We start from the raw sequence: 20,270 nt of genomic DNA, 5'->3' as shown, positions 1-20,270 counted from the left end.
GAAGGTGGTAAATTAAAACATACTCACCCCAACAGCTGGGTCATTGTTCCGTTCGGGAAGTCCGTACCCTGCTCGCAGCACCAAATATTGGGGGAGAGAGGGAAGGCTTCTTTTCCCACGAGCGGGCCCACTGATATAGAGGGTCGACGCTCGCCCCGGCCCACGTAGCAATACTCGAAGTTAGCAGACAGAGACGGATGGCAAAGTATAACGATCTTTATTACGAACGTCCGGGAACAACCCGCATCACAGCCGCCTGTGAGTGGGGATGCTCCCCGAACAGCACAATCATACAACTTTTATACATTTCAAAAACCCCTCTGTTCCCGGACAAGACCTCCCTAGATCTCTAATTGGTCGACCTTATCAGCGCTACTTCTCTAATTGGACTACCTTATCAGTACTATTCCAGATTGACAGGTCATGAGCTCTGACTGACAGGCCATGATCTCGTGACCATCTTAGACCGTTCCCAGAATGGTATCATTATGTTGGGATTTGTTATACATTTCCTTTGGTGCCATGAAGTCTCTCTCTGGTCTCTTCTCACCGCCTTATCAGCGGTCTGTTTAGGTTCTCTCCTATTGACATTCCATGTTGGAATACTATCTGGTATCCCAACCCATAACAGTACCTTCTGGAGCCTTGGAGCTGAAATGTACAAGGCGTGAGAAGAGATACAAGGCGTGAGAAGAGATACAAGGCGTGAAAAGAAAAGCCTTTACCTCCTTATGCAGGAACCAGCACTTTAACACTTGTCCCGCTGATACCCCTAATGCCAAATTTCTCTTACAGGTTTGATCCCTGGCCCTGGGTCCACACACTGGGGATTGATCCCTGACCCTGGATCCACACACTGGGGATTGATCCCTGACCCTGGATCCACACACTGGGGATTGATCACTGACCCTGGATCCATACATTAGCGGTTGATCCCTGACCCTGGATCCACACACTGGGGGTCTACTCTTGTTTTGGGATATGTATGGGGTGGGGAGGGTTATGATGGTGGGGGAGCTCTGGGGGTCAGTAGGACGCAGACCTGCTCCTCCTGGCCCGCAAGGATTGTTCCCTAAGCCTGTTCCCGGCTCGATGCAGCTGCCGGGAACGGCGAGCCCCGGGAACCCCGAGCCCCGGGAACCCTGAGCCTTGGAACGGCAAACCCTGGGAACCCCAAGCCCGGGAACCAAGAGCCCTGGGAACGCCGAGCCCCGGGAACCCCGAGCCCCGGGAATGCCGAGCCCCGGGAACCCCGAGCCCTGGGAACCCCGAGCCCCGGGAACGCCGAGCCCTGGGAACCCTGAGCCCCGGGAACGCCGAGCCCTGGGAACCCCGAGCCGCGGGAACCCCGAGCCCTGGGAACGCTGAGCCCTGGGAACGCCGAGCCCTGGGAACCCTGAGCCGTGGGAACGCCGAGCCCCGGGAACCCCGAGCCCCGGGAACCCCGAGCCCTGGGAACCCTGAGCCCTGGGAACGCCGAGCCCCGGGAACCCCGAGCCCCGGGAACCCCGAGCCCTGGGAACCCGGAGCCCTGGGAACGCCGAGATCCTGGAACCCCGAGCCCGGGAACCCCGAGCCCCGGGAACCCCGAGCCCCGGGAACCCCGAGCCCCGGGAACGCCGAGCCCCGGGAACCCCGAGCCCTGGGAACCCCGATCCCCGGGAACGCAGAGCCCTGGGAACCCCGAGCCCCGGGAACGCCGAGCCCTGGGAACCCCGAGCCCCGGGAACCCCGAGCCCTGGGAACGCTGAGCCCTGGGAACGCCGAGCCCTGGGAACCCTGAGCCCTGGGAAACCCGAGCCCTGGGAACCCTGAGCCCTGGGATAGCCGAGCCCCGGGAACCCCGAGCCCCGGGAACGCCGAGCCCCGGGAATCCCGAGCCCCGAGAACCCCGAGCCCCGGGAATCCCGAGCCCTGGGAACCCCGAGCCCTGGGAACCCCGAGCCCCGAGAACGGCGAGCCCCGGGAACCCCGAGCCCCGGGAACGCCGAGCCCCGGGAACCCCGAGCCCCGGGAACCCCGAGCCCCGGGAACGGCGAGCCCCGGGAACCCCGAGCACTGGGAACCCCGAGCCCCGGGAACGGCGAGCCCCGGGAACCCCGAGCACTGGGAACCCCGAGCCCCGGGAACCCCGAGCACTGGGAACCCCGAGCCCGGGAACCCCGAGCCCCGGGAACGCTGAGCCCTGGGAACCCCGAGCCCCGGGAACCCCGAGCCCCTGGAACGCCGATCCCCGGGAACCCCGAGCCCCTGGAACGCCGAGCCCCAGGAACATCGAGCCCCGGGAACCCCGAGCCCCGGGAACCCCGAGCCCCGGGAACGCTGAGCCCCAGGAATGCTGAGCCCGGAACCCCGAGCCCCGGGAACCCCGAGCCCCGGGAACCCCGAGCCCCGGGAACGCCAAGCCCCAGGAACGCTGAGCCCGGGAACCCCGAGCCCCTGGAACGCCGATCCCCGGGAACCCCGAGCCCCTGGAACGCCGAGCCCCAGGAACATCGAGCCCCGGGAACCCCGAGCCCCGGGAACGCTGAGCCCCAGGAATGCTGAGCCCGGAACCCCGAGCCCCGGGAACCCCGAGCCCCGGGAACCCCGAGCCCCGGGAACGCCAAGCCCCAGGAACGCTGAGCCCGGGAACCCCGAGCCCCGGGAACCCCGAGCCCCGGGAACCCCGAGCCCCGGGAACGCCGAGCCCCAGGAATGCTGAGCCCGGGAACCCCGAGCCCCGGGAACCCCGAGCCCCGGGAACCCCGAGCCCCGGGAACCCTGAGCCCCAGGAACGCTGAGCCCTGGGAAACCCGAGCCCGGGAACCCCGAGCCCCGGGAACGCTGAGCCCCGGGAACGCTGAGCCCCGGGAACGCTGAGCCCTGGGAACGCCGAGCCCCGGGAACGCCGAGCCCCGGGAACGCTGAGCCCTGGGAATGCCGAGCCCCGGGAATGCCGAGCCCCGGGAACGCTGAGCCCTGGGAACGCCGAGCCCGGGAACGCCGAGCCCTGGAACCCCGAGCCCCGGGAACCCCGAGCCCCGGGAACGCCGAGCCCCGGGAACCCCGAGCCCTGGGAACGCTGAGCCCCGGGAACGCCGAGCCCGGGAACCCCGAGCCCCGGGAACCCCGAGCCCCGGGAACCCCGAGCCCCGGGAACGCTGAGCCCCGGGAACGCCGAGCCCGGGAACCCCGAGCCCCGGGAACCCCGAGCCCCGGGAATGCCGAGCCCGGGAACCCCGAGCCCCGGGAACCCCGAGCCCGGGAACCCCGAGCCCCGGGAACCCCGAGCCCCGGGAACCCCGAGCCCTGGGAACCCCGAGCCCGGGAACCCCGAGCCCCGAGAACCCCGAGCCCCGGGAACCCCGAGCCCTGGGAACCCCGAGCCCCGGGAACCCCGAGCCCTGGGAACCCCGAGCCCGGGAACCCCGAGCCCCGGGAACCCCGAGCCCCGAGAACCCCGAGCCCGGGAACCCCGAGCCCCGAGAACCCCGAGCCCCGGGAACCCCGAGCCCGGGAACCCCGAGCCCGGGAACCCCGAGGACCGAGAACCCCGAGCCCCGGGAACCCCGAGCCCGGGAACCCCGAGCCCCGAGAACCCCGAGCCCCGGGAACCCCGAGCCCCGGGAACCCCGAGCCCCGAGAACCCCGAGCCCCGGGAACCCCGAGCCCCGAGAACCCCGAGCCCGGGAACCCCGAGCCCCGAGAACCCCGAGCCCCGGGAACCCCGAGCCCCGGGAACCCCGAGCCCCGAGAACCCCGAGCCCCGAGAACCCCGAGCCCCGGGAACCCCGAGCCCCGGGAACCCCGAGCACTGGGAACCCCGAGCCCCCGGGAACCCCGAGCCCTGGGAACCCCGAGCCCGGGAACCCCGAGCCCTGGGAACCCCGAGCCCGGGAACCCCGAGCCCCGAGAACCCCGAGCCCCGGGAACCCCGAGCCCGGGAACCCCGAGCCCTGGGAACCCCGAGCCCGGGAACCCCGAGCCCCGAGAACCCCGAGCCCCGGGAACCCCGAGCCCCGGGAACCCTGAGCCCCGGGAACGCCGAGCCCTGGGAACCCCGAGCCGCGGGAACCCCGAGCCCTGGGAACGCTGAGCCCTGGGAACGCCGAGCCCTGGGAAGCCTGAGCCGTGGGAACGCCGAGCCCCGGGAACCCCGAGCCCCGGGAACCCCGAGCCCTGGGAACCCTGAGCCCTGGGAACGCCGAGCCCCGGGAACCCCGAGCCCCGGGAACCCCGAGCCCTGGGAACCCGGAGCCCTGGGAACGCCGAGATCCTGGAACCCCGAGCCCGGGAACCCCGAGCCCCGGGAACCCCGAGCCCCGGGAACGCCGAGCCCCGGGAACCCCGAGCCCTGGGAACCCCGATCCCCGGGAACGCCGAGCCCTGGGAACCCCGAGCCCCGGGAACGCCGAGCCCTGGGAACCCCGAGCCCCGGGAACCCCGAGCCCTGGGAACGCTGAGCCCTGGGAACGCCGAGCCCTGGGAACCCTGAGCCCTGGGAAACCCGAGCCCTGGGAACCCTGAGCCCTGGGAACCCCGAGCCCCGGGAACCCCGAGCCCCGGGAATCCCGAGCCCTGGGAACCCCGAGCCCTGGGAACCCCGAGCCCTGGGAACACCGAGCCCCGAGAACGGCGAGCCCCGGGAACCCCGAGCCCCGGGAACGCCGAGCCCCGGGAACCCCGAGCCCCGGGAACCCCGAGCCCCGGGAACGGCGAGCCCCGGGAACCCCGAGCACTGGGAACCCCGAGCCCCGGGAACGGCGAGCCCCGGGAACCCCGAGCACTGGGAACCCCGAGCCCCGGGAACCCCGAGCACTGGGAACCCCGAGCCCGGGAACCCCGAGCCCCGGGAACGCTGAGCCCTGGGAACCCCGAGCCCCGGGAACCCCGAGCCCCTGGAACGCCGATCCCCGGGAACCCCGAGCCCCTGGAACGCCGAGCCCCAGGAACATCGAGCCCCGGGAACCCCGAGCCCCGGGAACCCCGAGCCCCGGGAACGCTGAGCCCCAGGAATGCTGAGCCCGGAACCCCGAGCCCCGGGAACCCCGAGCCCCGGGAACCCCGAGCCCCGGGAACGCCAAGCCCCAGGAACGCTGAGCCCGGGAACCCCGAGCCCCTGGAACGCCGATCCCCGGGAACCCCGAGCCCCTGGAACGCCGAGCCCCAGGAACATCGAGCCCCGGGAACCCCGAGCCCCGGGAACGCTGAGCCCCAGGAATGCTGAGCCCGGAACCCCGAGCCCCGGGAACCCCAAGCCCCGGGAACCCCGAGCCCCGGGAACGCCAAGCCCCAGGAACGCTGAGCCCGGGAACCCCGAGCCCCGGGAACCCCGAGCCCCGGGAACCCCGAGCCCCGGGAACGCCGAGCCCCAGGAATGCTGAGCCCGGGAACCCCGAGCCCCGGGAACCCCGAGCCCCGGGAACCCCGAGCCCCGGGAACCCTGAGCCCCAGGAACGCTGAGCCCTGGGAAACCCGAGCCCGGGAACCCCGATCCCCGGGAACGCTGAGCCCCGGGACCGCTGAGCCCCGGGAACGCTGAGCCCTGGGAACGCCGAGCCCCGGGAACGCCGAGCCCCGGGAACGCTGAGCCCTGGGAATGCCGAGCCCCGGGAATGCCGAGCCCCGGGAACGCTGAGCCCTGGGAACGCCGAGCCCGGGAACGCCGAGCCCTGGAACCCCGAGCCCCGGGAACCCCGAGCCCCGGGAACGCCGAGCCCCGGGAACCCCGAGCCCTGGGAACGCTGAGCCCCGGGAACGCCGAGCCCGGGAACCCCGAGCCCCGGGAAACCCGAGCCCCGGGAACCCCGAGCCCCGGGAACGCTGAGCCCCGGGAACGCCGAGCCCGGGAACCCCGAGCCCCGGGAACCCCGAGCCCCGGGAACGCCGAGCCCGGGAACCCCGAGCCCCGGGAACCCCGAGCCCGGGAACCCCGAGCCCCGGGAACCCCGAGCCCCGGGAACCCCGAGCCCTGGGAACCCCGAGCCCGGGAACCCCGAGCCCCGAGAACCCCGAGCCCCGGGAACCCCGAGCCCTGGGAACCCCGAGCCCCGGGAACCCCGAGCCCTGGGAACCCCGAGCCCGGGAACCCCGAGCCCCGGGAACCCCGAGCCCCGAGAACCCCGAGCCCGGGAACCCCGAGCCCCGAGAACCCCGAGCCCCGGGAACCCCGAGCCCGGGAACCCCGAGCCCGGGAACCCCGAGGACCGAGAACCCCGAGCCCCGGGAACCCCGAGCCCGGGAACCCCGAGCCCCGAGAACCCCGAGCCCCGGGAACCCCGAGCCCCGGGAACCCCGAGCCCCGAGAACCCCGAGCCCCGGGAACCCCGAGCCCCGAGAACCCCGAGCCCGGGAACCCCGAGCCCCGAGAACCCCGAGCCCCGGGAACCCCGAGCCCCGGGAACCCCGAGCCCCGAGAACCCCGAGCCCCGAGAACCCCGAGCCCCGGGAACCCCGAGCCCCGGGAACCCCGAGCACTGGGAACCCCGAGCCCCCGGGAACCCCGAGCCCTGGGAACCCCGAGCCCGGGAACCCCGAGCCCTGGGAACGCTGAGCCCCGGGAACCCCGAGCCCCGGGGAACCCCGAGCCCCGGGAACCCCGAGCCCTGGGAACGCTGAGCCCCGGGAACCCCGAGCCCCCGGGAACCCCGAGCCCCGGGAACCCCGAGCCCCGGGAACCCCGAGCCCCGAGAACCCCGAGCCCCGGGAACCCCGAGCCCGGGAACCCCGAGCCCTGGGAACCCCGAGCCCGGGAACCCCGAGCCCCGAGAACCCCGAGCCCCGGGAACCCCGAGCCCGGGAACCCCGAGCCCGGGAACCCCGAGCCCCGAGAACCCCGAGCCCCGGGAACCCCGAGCCCGGGAACCCCGAGCCCCGAGAACCCCGAGCCCCGGGAACCCCGAGCCCTGGGAACCCCGAGCCCGGGAACCCCGAGCCCCGAGAACCCCGAGCCCCGGGAACCCCGAGCCCCGGGAACCCCGAGCACTGGGAACCCCGAGCCCGGGAACCCCGAGCCCCCGGGAACCCCGAGCCCGGGAACGCCGAGCCCCAGGAACGCTGAGCCCCGGGAACCCCGAGCCCCGGGAACCCCGAGCCCCGGGAACCCCGAGCCCCGGGAACGCCAAGCCCCAGGAACGCTGAGCCCCGGGAACCCCGAGCCCTGGGAACGCTGAGCCCTGGGAACGCCGAGCCCCGGGAACGCTGAGCCCTGGGAACGCCGAGCCCCGGGAACCCCGAGCCCCGAGAACCCCGAGACCAGGGAACCCCAAGCCCCAGGAACCCCGAGCCCCGGGAACCCCGAGCCCCGGGAACCCCGAGCCCCAGGAACCCCGAGCCCTGGGAACCCCGAGCCCCGGGAACGCCGAGCCCCGGGAAAGCCGAGCCCCGGGAACCCCGAGCCCCGGGAACCCCGAGCCCCGGGAACGCCGAGCCCCGGGAACCCCGAGCCCCGGGAACCCCGAGCCCCGGGAACCCCGAGCCCCGGGAACCCCGAGCCCCGGGAACGCCGAGCCCCGGGAACCCCGAGCCCCGGGAACCCCGAGCCCCGGGAACCCCGAGCCCCGGGAACGCTGAGCCCTGGGAACCCCGAGCCCTGGGAACGCCGAGCCCGGGAACCCTGAGCCCCGGGAATGCCGAACCCCAGGAACCCCGAGCCCCGGGAACCCCGAGCCCGGGAACCCCGAGCCCCGGGAACCCCCGGGAACGCCGAGCCCCAGGAACCCTGAGCCCCGGGAATGCCGAACCCCAGGAACCCCGAGCCCCGGGAACCCCGAGCCCGGGAACCCCGAGCCCCGGGAACCCCGAGCCCCGGGAACCCCCGGGAACGCCGAGCCCCAGGAACCCTGAGCCCCGGGAATGCCGAACCCCAGGAACCCCGAGCCCCGGGAACCCCGAGCCCGGGAACCCCGAGCCCCGGGAACGCCGAGCCCCAGGAACCCCGAGCCCCGGGAACGCCGAGCCCCGGGAACCCCGAGCCCCGGGAACGCTGAGCCCTGGGAACCCCGAGCCCCGGGAACGCCGAGCCCGGGAACCCCGAGCCCCGGGAACGCCGAGCCCCGAGATCCCCGAGCCCCGGGAACGCTGAGCCCTGGGAACCCCGAGCCCCGGGAACGCTGAGCCCTGGGAACCCCGAGCCCCGGGAACGCTGAGCCCTGGGAACGCCGAGCCCCAGGAACCCCGAGCCCCGAGAACGCCGAGACCAGGGAACCCCGAGCCCCAGGAACGCCGACCCTGGGAACCTCGAGCCCCGGGAACCCCGAGCCCCGGGAACCCCGAGCCCGGGAACCCCGAGCCCCAGGAACCCCGAGCCCGGGAACCCCGAGCCCGGGAACCCCAAGCCCCGGGAACGCCGAGCCCCGAGAACCCCGAGCCCCGGGAACCCCCGGGAACGCCGAGCCCCAGGAACCCTGAGCCCCGGGAATGCCGAGCCCCAGGAACCCCGAGCCCCGGGAACCCCGAGCCCGGGAACCCCGAGCCCCAGGAACCCCGAGCCCCGGGAACTCCGAGCCCCGGGAACCCCGGCCGGCCACAGTAAATCCTGAACTGCAGTTCAAAGCGTAGGCCTCAGGCCTCAGTAATAGGTTTAAAATGCCAACCCACCTCCGAGCACTGGATTGGTCTCCCAGCCCTTGTCCCTCAGTAAAACCCAGAAGTCGCGGGTTGGAGCAGACTTCCTGACACTGTGTGAATTTCTGCCTGCTCCCAATCCCAGCCACTCACCCGTTAATCTCCCCCAACGATCAGAGACTGATACAGCGCAGGAGGCCGCTCGGCCCCTCGTGCCTGTGCCCGCTCTTTGGTAGAGCTATCTAATTAATCCCACTCCCCCGGCTCTTTCCCCGTAGCCCTGTCATTTTTTTTTCCGTCAAGTAGTGCTCCAATTATCTTTTGAAAGTTATTATGGAATCTGCTTCCACCGACCTTTTAGACAGTGTATTTCCGATCACAACAACTCATTGCCTAAAAATACTTTGTCTCGGGTTCTTTTGCCAATCACCTTCATTCTGTGTTCTTTGGTTACCGACCCTTTGGAACTGGAATTGGTTTCTCCTTATTTACTCTATCAAAACCGTTCATGATTTTGAACACTTCTATTAAGTCACCCCCTTAACCTTCTCTGCTCCATGGAGAACAGCCCTGGCTTCTCCGATCTATCCACATTACTGAAGTCCCTAATCCCTGGATCCATTCTCGTAACTCTCCTCCGTACCCTCTCCATGCCCTTGACATCCTCCCTGTAGTGCGGTGCCCAGAATTGTACACAATGGGGCTGAAATTGCATTCGGGGGTTTCCCGCGGGCAATTGCCTCCGACCTGAAACATTTCTACGGATTTACCTGGTGGTCCGGGAGGAGCGTGGGATTCTGGTGGGGAGGCCTTCTCTTCCCGCGCTGCAGAGCGCGTTCCCGTCCTCCAGGTTCCCTGACCCTGGATCCACACACTGGGGTCAGATCCCTGACCATGGGTCTACACACTGGGGTCAGATCCCTGACCATGGGTCTACACACTGGGGTTTGATCCCTGACCCTGGGTCTACACACTGGGGATTGATCCTTGACCCTGGGTCTACACACTGGGGTTTGATCCCTGACCCTGGGTCTACACACTGGGGTTTGATCCCTGACCATGGGTCTACACACTGGGGATTGATCCTTGACCCTGGGTCTACACACTGGGGTTTGATCCCTGACCCTGGGTCTACACACTGGGGTTTGATCCCTGACCATGGGTCTACACACTGGGGATTGATCCTTGACCCTGGGTCTACACACTGGGGTTTGATCCCTGACCCTGGATCCACACACTGGGGTCAGATCCCCGACCATGGGTCTACACACTGGGGTTTGATCCCTGACCCTGGGTCTACACACTGGTGTTTGATCCTTGACCCTGGGTCTACACACTGGGGTTTGATCCCTGACCCTGGGTCTACACACTGGGGTTTGATCCCTGACCATGGGTCTACACACTGGGGATTGATCCTTGACCCTGGGTCTACACACTGGGGTTTGATCCTTGACCCTGGGTCTACACACTGGGGTTTGATCCCTGACCCTGGGTCTACACACTGGGGTTTGATCCCTGACCATGGGTCTACACACTGGGGATTGATCCTTGACCCTGGGTCTACACACTGGGGTTTGATCCCTGACCCTGGGTCTACACACTGGGGTTTGATCCCTGACCATGGGTCTACACACTGGGGATTGATCCTTGACCCTGGGTCTACACACTGGGGTTTGATCCCTGACCCTGGATCCACACACTGGGGTCAGATCCCTGACCATGGGTCTACACACTGGGGTTTGATCCCTGACCCTCTGTCCACACACTGGGGATTGATCCTTGACCCTGGGTCCACACATTGGGGTCAGATCCCTGACCATGGGTCTACACACTGGGGATTGATCCCTGACCCTGGGTCCACACACTGGGGATTGATCCCTGCTCAGCCAATCAGGTACAGTATTCCACACTTTCCCATTAATAGCAACGGGCACTCCGTATCTCCCAGTTCTCATTGCTGTTAATGGGGAAAAACCCAAACACACTCATAAAAAATAAAAAACACACCTCACATAATTAAAATTGAAGTTAGTCTTAGAGGAAAAAATGTTTCCGAGTTGTTAAATAGATTTTAAAATTATGGTTAAAAATAAATGTAAAGTGGGCAGGGTTTTTAAAAATATGTGTTTTAAAAATTTTATATTATTATATTTTTGTATGTTTTTAAGACTAACGCCAGTAACAGTTGGCTATGCACTGGCTTTTTCAGGCGCAAGAGTTTTGAGGACATTTGATGGGTAAGATACGGATAAATCCCGTTTATACTCCCTACACACTCCGTACACACCCCGTACACACCCCGTACACACACCGTACACACTCCCTAGACTCTCCCTACACACTCCGTACACACTCCCTACACACTCCCGACACACTCCCTACACACTCCGTACACACCCTGTACACACCCCGTACACACACCGTACACACTCCCTAGACTCTCCCTACACACTCCGTACACACTCCCTACACACTCCCTGCACACCCGCTACACACCCCCTACACACTCCGTACACACCCACTACACACTCCCTACACACTCCCTACACACTCCCTACACACCCCGTACATACTCCCCACACACCCCGTACATACTCCCCACACATCCCGTATACACCCCGTACACACTCCCTACACACTCCGTACACACCCCGGACATACTCCCTACACACTCTGTACACACCCCGTACACACCCTGTACACACTCCCTACACTCTCCCTACACACTCCGTACACACTCTCTACACACCCCGTACACACTACCTACACACTCTGTACACACCCACTACACACTCCCTACACATCCCGTACACACTACCGACATACTCCGTACACACCCCCTACACACTCCCTACACACTCCCGACACACTCCGTACACACACTCCCAACACACTCCGTACACACACTCCCACACACTCCCGACACACTTCCTACACACACTACCTACACACTCCCTACACACTCCCTAAACTCTCCCTACACACCCCGTACACACACCATAAACACACCATACACACTCTGAACACACCCCATACACACTCCGTACACACTCTGTACACACTCCGTATACACTCCGTAAACACTCCGTATACACTCCATACACACTCCCTACACACACACCCTACACACTCCGTACACACCTCGTACACACACCGTACACACTTCATACACACCCTGTACACACTCCATACAAACTCCCTACACACTCCGTACACACACTCCCTACACACTCTGTACTCACACCGTATACACTCCGTACACACCCCGTACACACCCCATACACACCCCATACACACTTAGTACACACTCAGTGCACACTCCGTACACAACCCGTATACACCCCATACACACCCCATACACACTCAGTACACACTCAGTACACACTCAGTGCACACCCATACACAACCCGTATACACTCCGTAAAGACCCCGCATACACTCCGTACACACTCCGTACAGACACTGTACACAACCCGTAAACTCTCAGTACAGACCCCGTACACGCCCCGTACACACTCAGTACATACCCCGTACACACCCCGGACACACTCAGTACACACCCAGGACATGCTCTGTACAGACCCCGTACACACCCTGCACACACCCCGTACAAACTCCGTACATATTCTTACAGACACCGTACAAACTGTGCACACACTCTCTACATGCTCCATACACGCTCCACACAGACCCCGTACACGCTACTACATGCCCCGTACTTGCTCCATAAACACCCGCTACATGCTGCATACAGACCCAGAACAGACCCCATGCACACCTCGTACACACACCGTCCACGCTCCGTACACACTCTGTACACACCCCGTACACACTCGGTACACACTCATTACACATCCTGCACACAGCCCGGAAACTCTCCGTAACATGCATACTCTGCACTTGAACACTGTGTCTACTTTGTACCCGAACAACGTGTCTACTCTGTACCTGAACATTGTGTCTACTGTGTACCCGAACAATGTGTCTACTCTGTACCTGAACAAAGTGTCTACTGTGTACCCGAACAATGTGTCTACTCTGTACCTGAACAATGTGTCTACTTTGTTCCCGAACAATGTGTCGACTCTGCACCTGAACAATGTGACTACTCTGCATCTGAACATTGTGTCTACTCTGTACCTGAACAATGTGTCTACTCTGTACCTGAAAAGTGTGTCTACTCTGTACCTGAAAAGTGTGTCTACTCTGTACCTGAAAAGTGTGTCTACTCTGTACCTGAAAAGTGTGTCTACTCTGTACCTGAACAATGTGTCTACTCTGTACCTGAACAATGTGTCTACTCTGTACCTGAACAATGTGTCTACTCTGCACCTGAACATTGTGTCTACTCTGTATCTGAACAATGTTTCCACTCTGTACCTAAACAATGTGTCTTCTCATTACCTGAACAATGTGTCTACTCTGTACCTGATCACTGTGTCTACTCTGTACCTGAAGAATGTGTCTACTCTGTACCTGAACACTGTGTCTACTCTGTACATAAACACTGTGTCTACTCTGTACCTCAACACTGTGTCTACTCTGTACCTGAACAATGTGTCTTCTCTGTACCTGAACAATGTTTCGACTCTGTAGCTGAACACTGTGTCCACTCTGTACCTGAACACTGTGTCGACCCTGTACATGAACAATGTATCTGCTCTGTACCTGAACAATGTGTCTACTCTGTACCTGAACAATGTGTCTACTCTGTACCTGAATACTGTGTCTACTCTGCACCTGAACAATGTGTCGACTCTGCACCTGAACATTGTGTCTACTCTGTACCTGAACAATGTGCCGACTCTGTACCTGAATATCGTGACTACTCTGCACCTGAACATTGTGTCTCCTCTGTACCTGAACAATGCATCTACTGTGTACCTGATCAATATGTCTTCCCTGTACCTGAACAATGTGTCTACTCTGTACCTGAACACTGTGTCGACCCTGTACATGAACAATGTTTCTACTCTGTACCTGAACATTGTGTCTACTCTGTACCTGAACATTGTGTCTACTCTGTACCTGAACACTGTTTCTACTCTGTACCTGAACATTGTGTCTACTCTGTACCTGAACAATGTGTCTACTCTGTACCTGAACATTGTGTCTACTCTGTACCTGAACACTGTTTCTACTCTGTACCTGAACAATGTGTCTACTCTGTACCTGAACACTGTGTCTACTCTGTACCTGAATAATGAGTCCACTCTGTACACGAACATTGTGTCTTCTCTGTACCTGAACAATGTTTCTACTCTGTACCTGAACATTGTGTCTACTCTGTATCTGAACAATGTGTCTACTCTGTACCTGAACAATGTGTCTACTCTGTACCTGAACAATATGTCTACTCTGTACCTGAACATTGTGTCTACTCTGTACCTGAACAATGTGTCTACTCTGTACCTGAACATTGTGTCTACTCTGTATCTGAACAATGTTTCTACTCTGTACTGAACATTGTGTCTACTCTGTACCTGAACATTGTGTCTACTCTGTACCTGAACAATGTTTCTACTCTGTACCTGAACATTGTGTCTACTCTGTACCTGAACATTGTGTCTACTCTGTATCTGAACAATGTGTCTACTCTGTACCTGAACATTGTGTCTACTCTGTATCTGAACAATGTGTCTACTCTGTACCTGAACAATGTGTCTACTCTGTACCTGAACAATGTGTCTACTCTGTACCTGGACACTGTGTCTACTCTGTCCCTGAACATTGTGTCTACTCTGTACCTGAACACTGTGGCTACTCTGTACCTGAATAATGAGTCCAATCTGTACACGAACATTGTGTCGGCTCTGTACCTGAACAATGTGTCTACTCTGTACCTGAACAATGTGTCTACTCTGTACCTGAACAATGTGTCTACTCTGTACCTGAACAATGTGTCTACTTTGTTCCCGAACAATGTGTCCACTCTGTACCTAAACAATGTCTCTTCTCATTACCTGAACAATGTGTCTACTCTGTACCTGAACACTGTGTCTACTCTGTACCTGAAGATTGTGTCTACTCTGTACCTGAACACTGTGTCTACTCTGTACCTGAAGAATGTGTCTACTCTGTACCTGAACACTGTGTCTACTCAGTACCTGAACAATGTTTCTACTCTGTACCTGAACAATATGTCTACTCTGTACCTGAACACTGTGTCTACTCTGTACATAGACACTGTGTCTACTCTGTACCTGAACACTGTGTCTACTCAGTACCTGAACAATGTTTCTACTCTGTACCTGAACAATATGTCTACTCTGTACCTGAACACTGTGTCTACTCTGTACATAGACACTGTGTCTACTCTGTACCTGAACACTGTGTCTACTCTGTACCTGAACAATGTTTCGACTCTGTACCTGAACAATGTGCCTATTCAGTACCTGAAAACTGTGTCGACCCTGTACATGAACAATGTGTCTGCTCTGTACCTGAACAATGTGTCTACTCTGTACCTGAACAATGTGTCTACTCTGTACCTGAACACTGTGTCTACACTGAACTTGAACACTGCCGATATCTAATATCTGGACAATGTGTTTACTCTGTACCTGAAAAGTGTGTCTACTCTGTACCTGAACAATGTGTCTACTCTGTACCTGAAAAGTGTGTCTACTCTGTACCTGAACAATGTGTCTACTCTGTACCTGAACAATGTGTCTACTCTGTACCTGAACACTGTGTCTACACTGAACTTGAACACTGCCGATATCTAATATCTGGACAATGTGTTTACTCTGTACCTGAAAAGTGTGTCTACTCTGTACCTGAACAATGTGTCTACTCTGTACCTGAACAATGTGTCTACTCTGTACCTGAACATTGTGTCTTCTCTGTATCTGAATAATGTTTCCACTCTGTACCTAAACAATGTGTCTTCTCATTACCTGAACAATGTGTCTACTCTGTACCTGAACACTGTGTCTACTCTGTACCTGAAGAATGTGTCTACTCTGTACCTGAACACTGTGTCTTCTCAGTAGCTGAACAATGATTCGACTCTGTACCTAAACAATGTGTCTACTCTGTACCTGAACACTGTGTCTACTCAGTACCTGAACAATGTGTCTACTCTGCACCTGAACAATATGTCTACTCTGTACCTGAACACTGTGTCTACTCTGTAGATAAACACTGTGTCTACTCTGTACCTGAACACTGTGTCTACTCTGTACCTGAACAATGTGTCTTCTCTGTACCTGAACAATGTTTCGACTCTGTAGCTGAACACTGTGTCTACTCTGTACCTGAACAATGTGTCGACTCTGCACCTGAACATTGTGTCTACTCTGTACCTGAACAATGTGCCTACTCTGTACCTGAACAATGCATCTACTGTGTACCTGATCAATATGTCTTCCCTGTACCTGAACACTGTGTCGACCCTGTACATGAACAATGTTTCTGCCCTGTACCTGAACAATGTGTCTACTCTGTACCTGAATAATGTGTCTACTCTGTACCTGAACCTTGTTTCTACTCTGTACCTGAATAATGTGTCTACTCTGTACCTGAACACTGTGTCTACTCTGTACCTGAATACTGTGTCTACTCTGTACCTGAATAATGAGTCCACTCTGTACATGAACTATGTGCCTTCCCTGTACCTGAATAATGTTTCGACTCTGTAGCTGAACACTGTGTCTACTCTGTACCTGAACACTGTGTCAACCCTGCACATGAACAATGTGTCTGCTCTGTACCTGAACAATGTGTCTACTCTGTACCTGAACAATGTGTCTACTCTGTACCTGAACATTGTGTCTACTCTGTACCTCAACACTGTGTCTACTCTGTACCTGAACACTGTGTCGACCCTGTACATGAACAATGTGTCTACTTTGTACCCGAACAATGTGTCCACTCTGTACCTAAACAATGTGTCTTCTCATTACCTGAACAATGTGTCTACTCTGTACCTGAAAACTGTGTCTACTCTGTACCTGAACATTGCGTCTTCTCTGTACCTGAACAATGCGTCTTCTCTGTACCTGAACGCTGTTTCTACTCTGTACCTGAACACTGTGTCTACTCGGTATCTGAACAATGCGTCTACTCTGTACCTGAACATTGCTTCTACTGTGTAGCTGAACAATGTGTCTACTCTGCACCTGAACAATGTGTCTACTCTGTATTGAACAATGTGCCTACTCTGTACCTGAACATTGTGTCTCCTCTGTGCCTGAACACTGTGTCTACTCTGTGTGTGAACACTGTTTCTACTCTGTATCTGATCATCGTGTCTACTCTGGACCTGAACAATGTGACTGTTCTGTACCTGAACAATGTGTCTATTATGTATTGAACAATGTGTCTACTCTGTACCTGAACAATGTGTCTACTCTGTACCTGCACAATGTAGCTACTCTGTACCTGAACACTGTCTTTACTCTGTCACTGAACACTGTGTCTACTCTGTACCCAAACACTGTGTCTACTCTGTACCTAAACACTGTGTCTACTCTGTACCTGATAATCGTGTCTACTCTGGACCTGAACAATGTGACTGCTCTGGATCGAACGATGTGTCTGCACTGTACCTGAACACTGTTTCTACTCTGTACCTGAACACTGTGTCTACTCGGTATCTGAACAATGTGTCTACTCTGCACCTGAACAATGTGTCTACTCTGTACATGAACACTGTGTCTACTCTGTACCTGAAAACTGTATCTACTCTGTACCTGAACAATGTGTCTACTCTGTACATGAACACTGTGTCTACTCTGTACCTGAAAACTGTATCTACTCTGTATCTGAACAATGTGTCTACTCTGTACCTGAATACTGTGTCTACTCTGTACCTGAACATTGTGTCTACTCTGTACCTGAACAATGTGTCTACTCTGTACGTGAACACTGTTTCTACTCTGTACCTGATCATCGTGTCTACTCTGGACATGAACAATGTGACTTATCTGGACCTGAACAATGTTTCTATTATGTATTGAACAATGTAGCTACTCTGTACCTGAACACTGTCTCTAATCTGTCCCTGAACACTGTGTCTACTCTGTGCCCAAACACTGTGTCTATTCTGTACCTAATCAATGTGTCTACTCTTTAACTGAACTATGTTTCTACTCTGTACCTGAACAATGTTTCCTTGCTGTACTACAAGAATATTTCTACTCTGTATCTGAACACCGTGCCTTCTGTGTACCTGAACACTGTGTCTACACTGAACCTGATCACTGCCGATATCTTGTATCTGAACAATGTATTTACTCTGTAGCTGAACAATGTGTCTACGCTGTACCTGAACAATGTCACTTCTCGATACCTGAACAATGTGTCTACGCTGTACCTGACCACTGTGTCTACTCTGTATCTGAATACTGTTTCTACTCTGTACCTGAACAAAGTGTCGCTCTGTACCTGAACATTGTGTCTACTCTGTACCTGAACAATGTGTCTGCTCTGTACCTGAACAATGTGTCTACTCTGTACCTGAACAATGTGTCTATTCTGTACCTGAATACTGTGTCTACTCTGTACCTGAACACTGTGTCTACACTGAACCTGAACATTGTGTCTACACTGAACCTGAACACTGCCTATATCTAATATCTGGACAATGTGTTTACTCTGTAGCTGAACAATGTGTCTACTCTGTACCTGAACATTGTGTCTACTCTGTACCTGAACAATGTTTCGAATCTGTACCAGAACAATGATTCTACTCTGTACCTGAACACTGTGTCTACTCAGTATCTGAACAATGTGTCTACTCTGTACCTGAACAATATGTCTACTCTGTACCTGAACACTGTGTCTACTCTGTACATAAACACTGTGTCTACTCTGTACCTGAACACTGTGTCTACTCTGTACCTGAACAATGCGTCTTCTCTGTACCTGAACAATGTTTCGACTCTGTACCAGAACACTGTGTCGACCCTGTACATGAACAATGTGTCTGCTCTGTACCTGAACAATGTGTCTACTCTGTACCTGAACAATGTGTCTACTCTGCACCTGAATACTGTGTCTACTCTGTACCTGAACACTGTGTCTACACTGAACCTGAACACTGTCTATATCTAATATCTGGACAATGTGTTTACTCTGTAGCTGAACAATGTGTCTACTCTGTACCTGAACATTGTGTCTACTCTGTACCTGAACAATGTGTCGAATCTGTACCAGAACAATGATTCGACTCTGTACCTGAATGCGGTGTCTACTCTGTACCTGAAAAATGCGTCAACTCTGTAGCTGAACAATGTGTCTACTCTGTACCTGAACATTGTGTCTACTCTGTACCTGAACAATGTGTCGAATCTGTACCAGAACAATGATTCGACTCTGTACCTGAATGCGGTGTCTACTCTGTACCTGAAAAATGCGTCAACTCTGTAGCTGAACAATGTGTCTACTCTGTACCTGAACAACGTGCCTAACCTGTACCTGAAAAATGTGTCTACTCTGTACCTGAACACAATGTCTACTCTGCACCTGAACAATGTGTCTGCTCTGTACATGAACAATGTATCTACTCTGTACCTGTACAATGTGTCTACTCTGCACCTGAACATTGTGTCTACTCTGTACCTGAACAATGTGTCGAATCTGTACCAGAACAATGATTCGACTCTGTACCTGAATGCGGTGTCTACTCTGTACCTGAAAAATGCGTCAACTCTGTAGCTGAACAATGTGTCTACTCTGTACCTGAACAACGTGCCTAACCTGTACCTGAAAAATGTGTCTACTCTGTACCTGAACACAATGTCTACTCTGCACCTGAACAATGTGTCTGCTCTGTACATGAACAATGTATCTACTCTGTACCTGTACAATGTGTCTACTCTGCACCTGAACAATGTGTCTACTCTGTACCTGAACAATGTAGCTACTCTGTACCTGATCACTGTCTCTACTCTGTCCCTGAAAACTGTCTACTATGTGACCAAACAATGTGTGTACTCTGTACCTAAACAATGAGTCTACTCTCTACCTGAACAATGTTTCTACTCTGTACCTGAACAATGTTTCCTTGCTGTACTACAAGAATATGTCTACTCTGTGCCTGAACACCGTGCCTTCTGTGTACCTGAACACTGTGTCTACACTGAACCTGAACACTGCCGATATCTAATATCTGGACAATGTGTTTACTCTGTAGCTGAACATTGTGTCTACTCTGTACCTGAACAATGTGTCTACTCTGTACCTGAACAATGTGTCTACTCTGTACCTGAACAATGTGTCTACACTGTATCTCAAAAATGTGTCTGCTCTATTCCTGAACAATGTGACTACTCTCTATCTGAACAATGTTTCTACTCTGTACCTGAACAATGTGTCTGCTCTGTACCTGAACAATGTGTCTGCTCTGTACCTGAACAATGTGTCTCCTCTGTACCTGAACACTGTGTCTACTCTGTACCTGAATACTGTGTCTACTCTATACCTGAACACTGTGTCTACTCTGTACCTGAACACTGTTTCTATTCTGTGCCTGATCATCGTGTCTACTCTGTATCTGAACAATGTGTCTACTCTGTACCTGAACACTGTGTCTCCTCTGTACCTGAAAAATGTGTTTACTCTGTTCATAAACAATGTGTCTACTCTGTACCTGAACACTGTGTCTACTCTGTACCTAAACAATGTGTCTACTCTGTACCTAAACAATGTGTCTCCTCTGTACCTGAAAAATGTGTTTACTCTGTTCATAAACAATGTGCCTACTCTGTACCTGAACA

General features: G+C 57.2%; 4 protein-coding genes across 4 annotated transcripts; all 4 read left to right on the top strand.

The window, feature by feature from the left end:
• Window positions 1-2,335: 2,335 nt before the first annotated feature.
• LOC139266180 (uncharacterized) lies at window positions 2,336-2,704 on the top strand. Its single transcript, XM_070884014.1, has one exon. The coding sequence runs from the start codon at window positions 2,336-2,338 to the stop codon at window positions 2,702-2,704; it is 369 nt and encodes a 122-aa protein (XP_070740115.1).
• A 231-nt stretch (window positions 2,705-2,935) lies between these two features.
• Window positions 2,936-4,445, top strand: LOC139266179 (basic proline-rich protein-like). Its single transcript, XM_070884013.1, has 2 exons — window positions 2,936-3,147; window positions 3,953-4,445. Exons 1-2 carry the CDS (start codon window positions 2,936-2,938, stop codon window positions 4,443-4,445), a joined length of 705 nt encoding a protein of 234 aa, XP_070740114.1.
• A 552-nt stretch (window positions 4,446-4,997) lies between these two features.
• Window positions 4,998-5,366, top strand: LOC139266178 (uncharacterized). The gene has a single exon (XM_070884012.1). The coding sequence runs from the start codon at window positions 4,998-5,000 to the stop codon at window positions 5,364-5,366; it is 369 nt and encodes a 122-aa protein (XP_070740113.1).
• A 231-nt stretch (window positions 5,367-5,597) lies between these two features.
• Window positions 5,598-8,065, top strand: LOC139266177 (proline-rich protein 2-like). Its single transcript, XM_070884011.1, has 2 exons — window positions 5,598-5,804; window positions 7,625-8,065. The coding sequence occupies exons 1-2, from the start codon at window positions 5,598-5,600 to the stop codon at window positions 8,063-8,065; spliced, it is 648 nt and encodes a 215-aa protein (XP_070740112.1).
• Window positions 8,066-20,270: the final 12,205 nt, after the last annotated feature.

Source organism: Pristiophorus japonicus, chromosome 6 (genome assembly GCF_044704955.1).
Source record: "Pristiophorus japonicus isolate sPriJap1 chromosome 6, sPriJap1.hap1, whole genome shotgun sequence".
Taxonomy (NCBI): domain Eukaryota; kingdom Metazoa; phylum Chordata; class Chondrichthyes; family Pristiophoridae; genus Pristiophorus; species Pristiophorus japonicus.
This window is presented reverse-complemented; position numbering and strand designations above follow the sequence as displayed.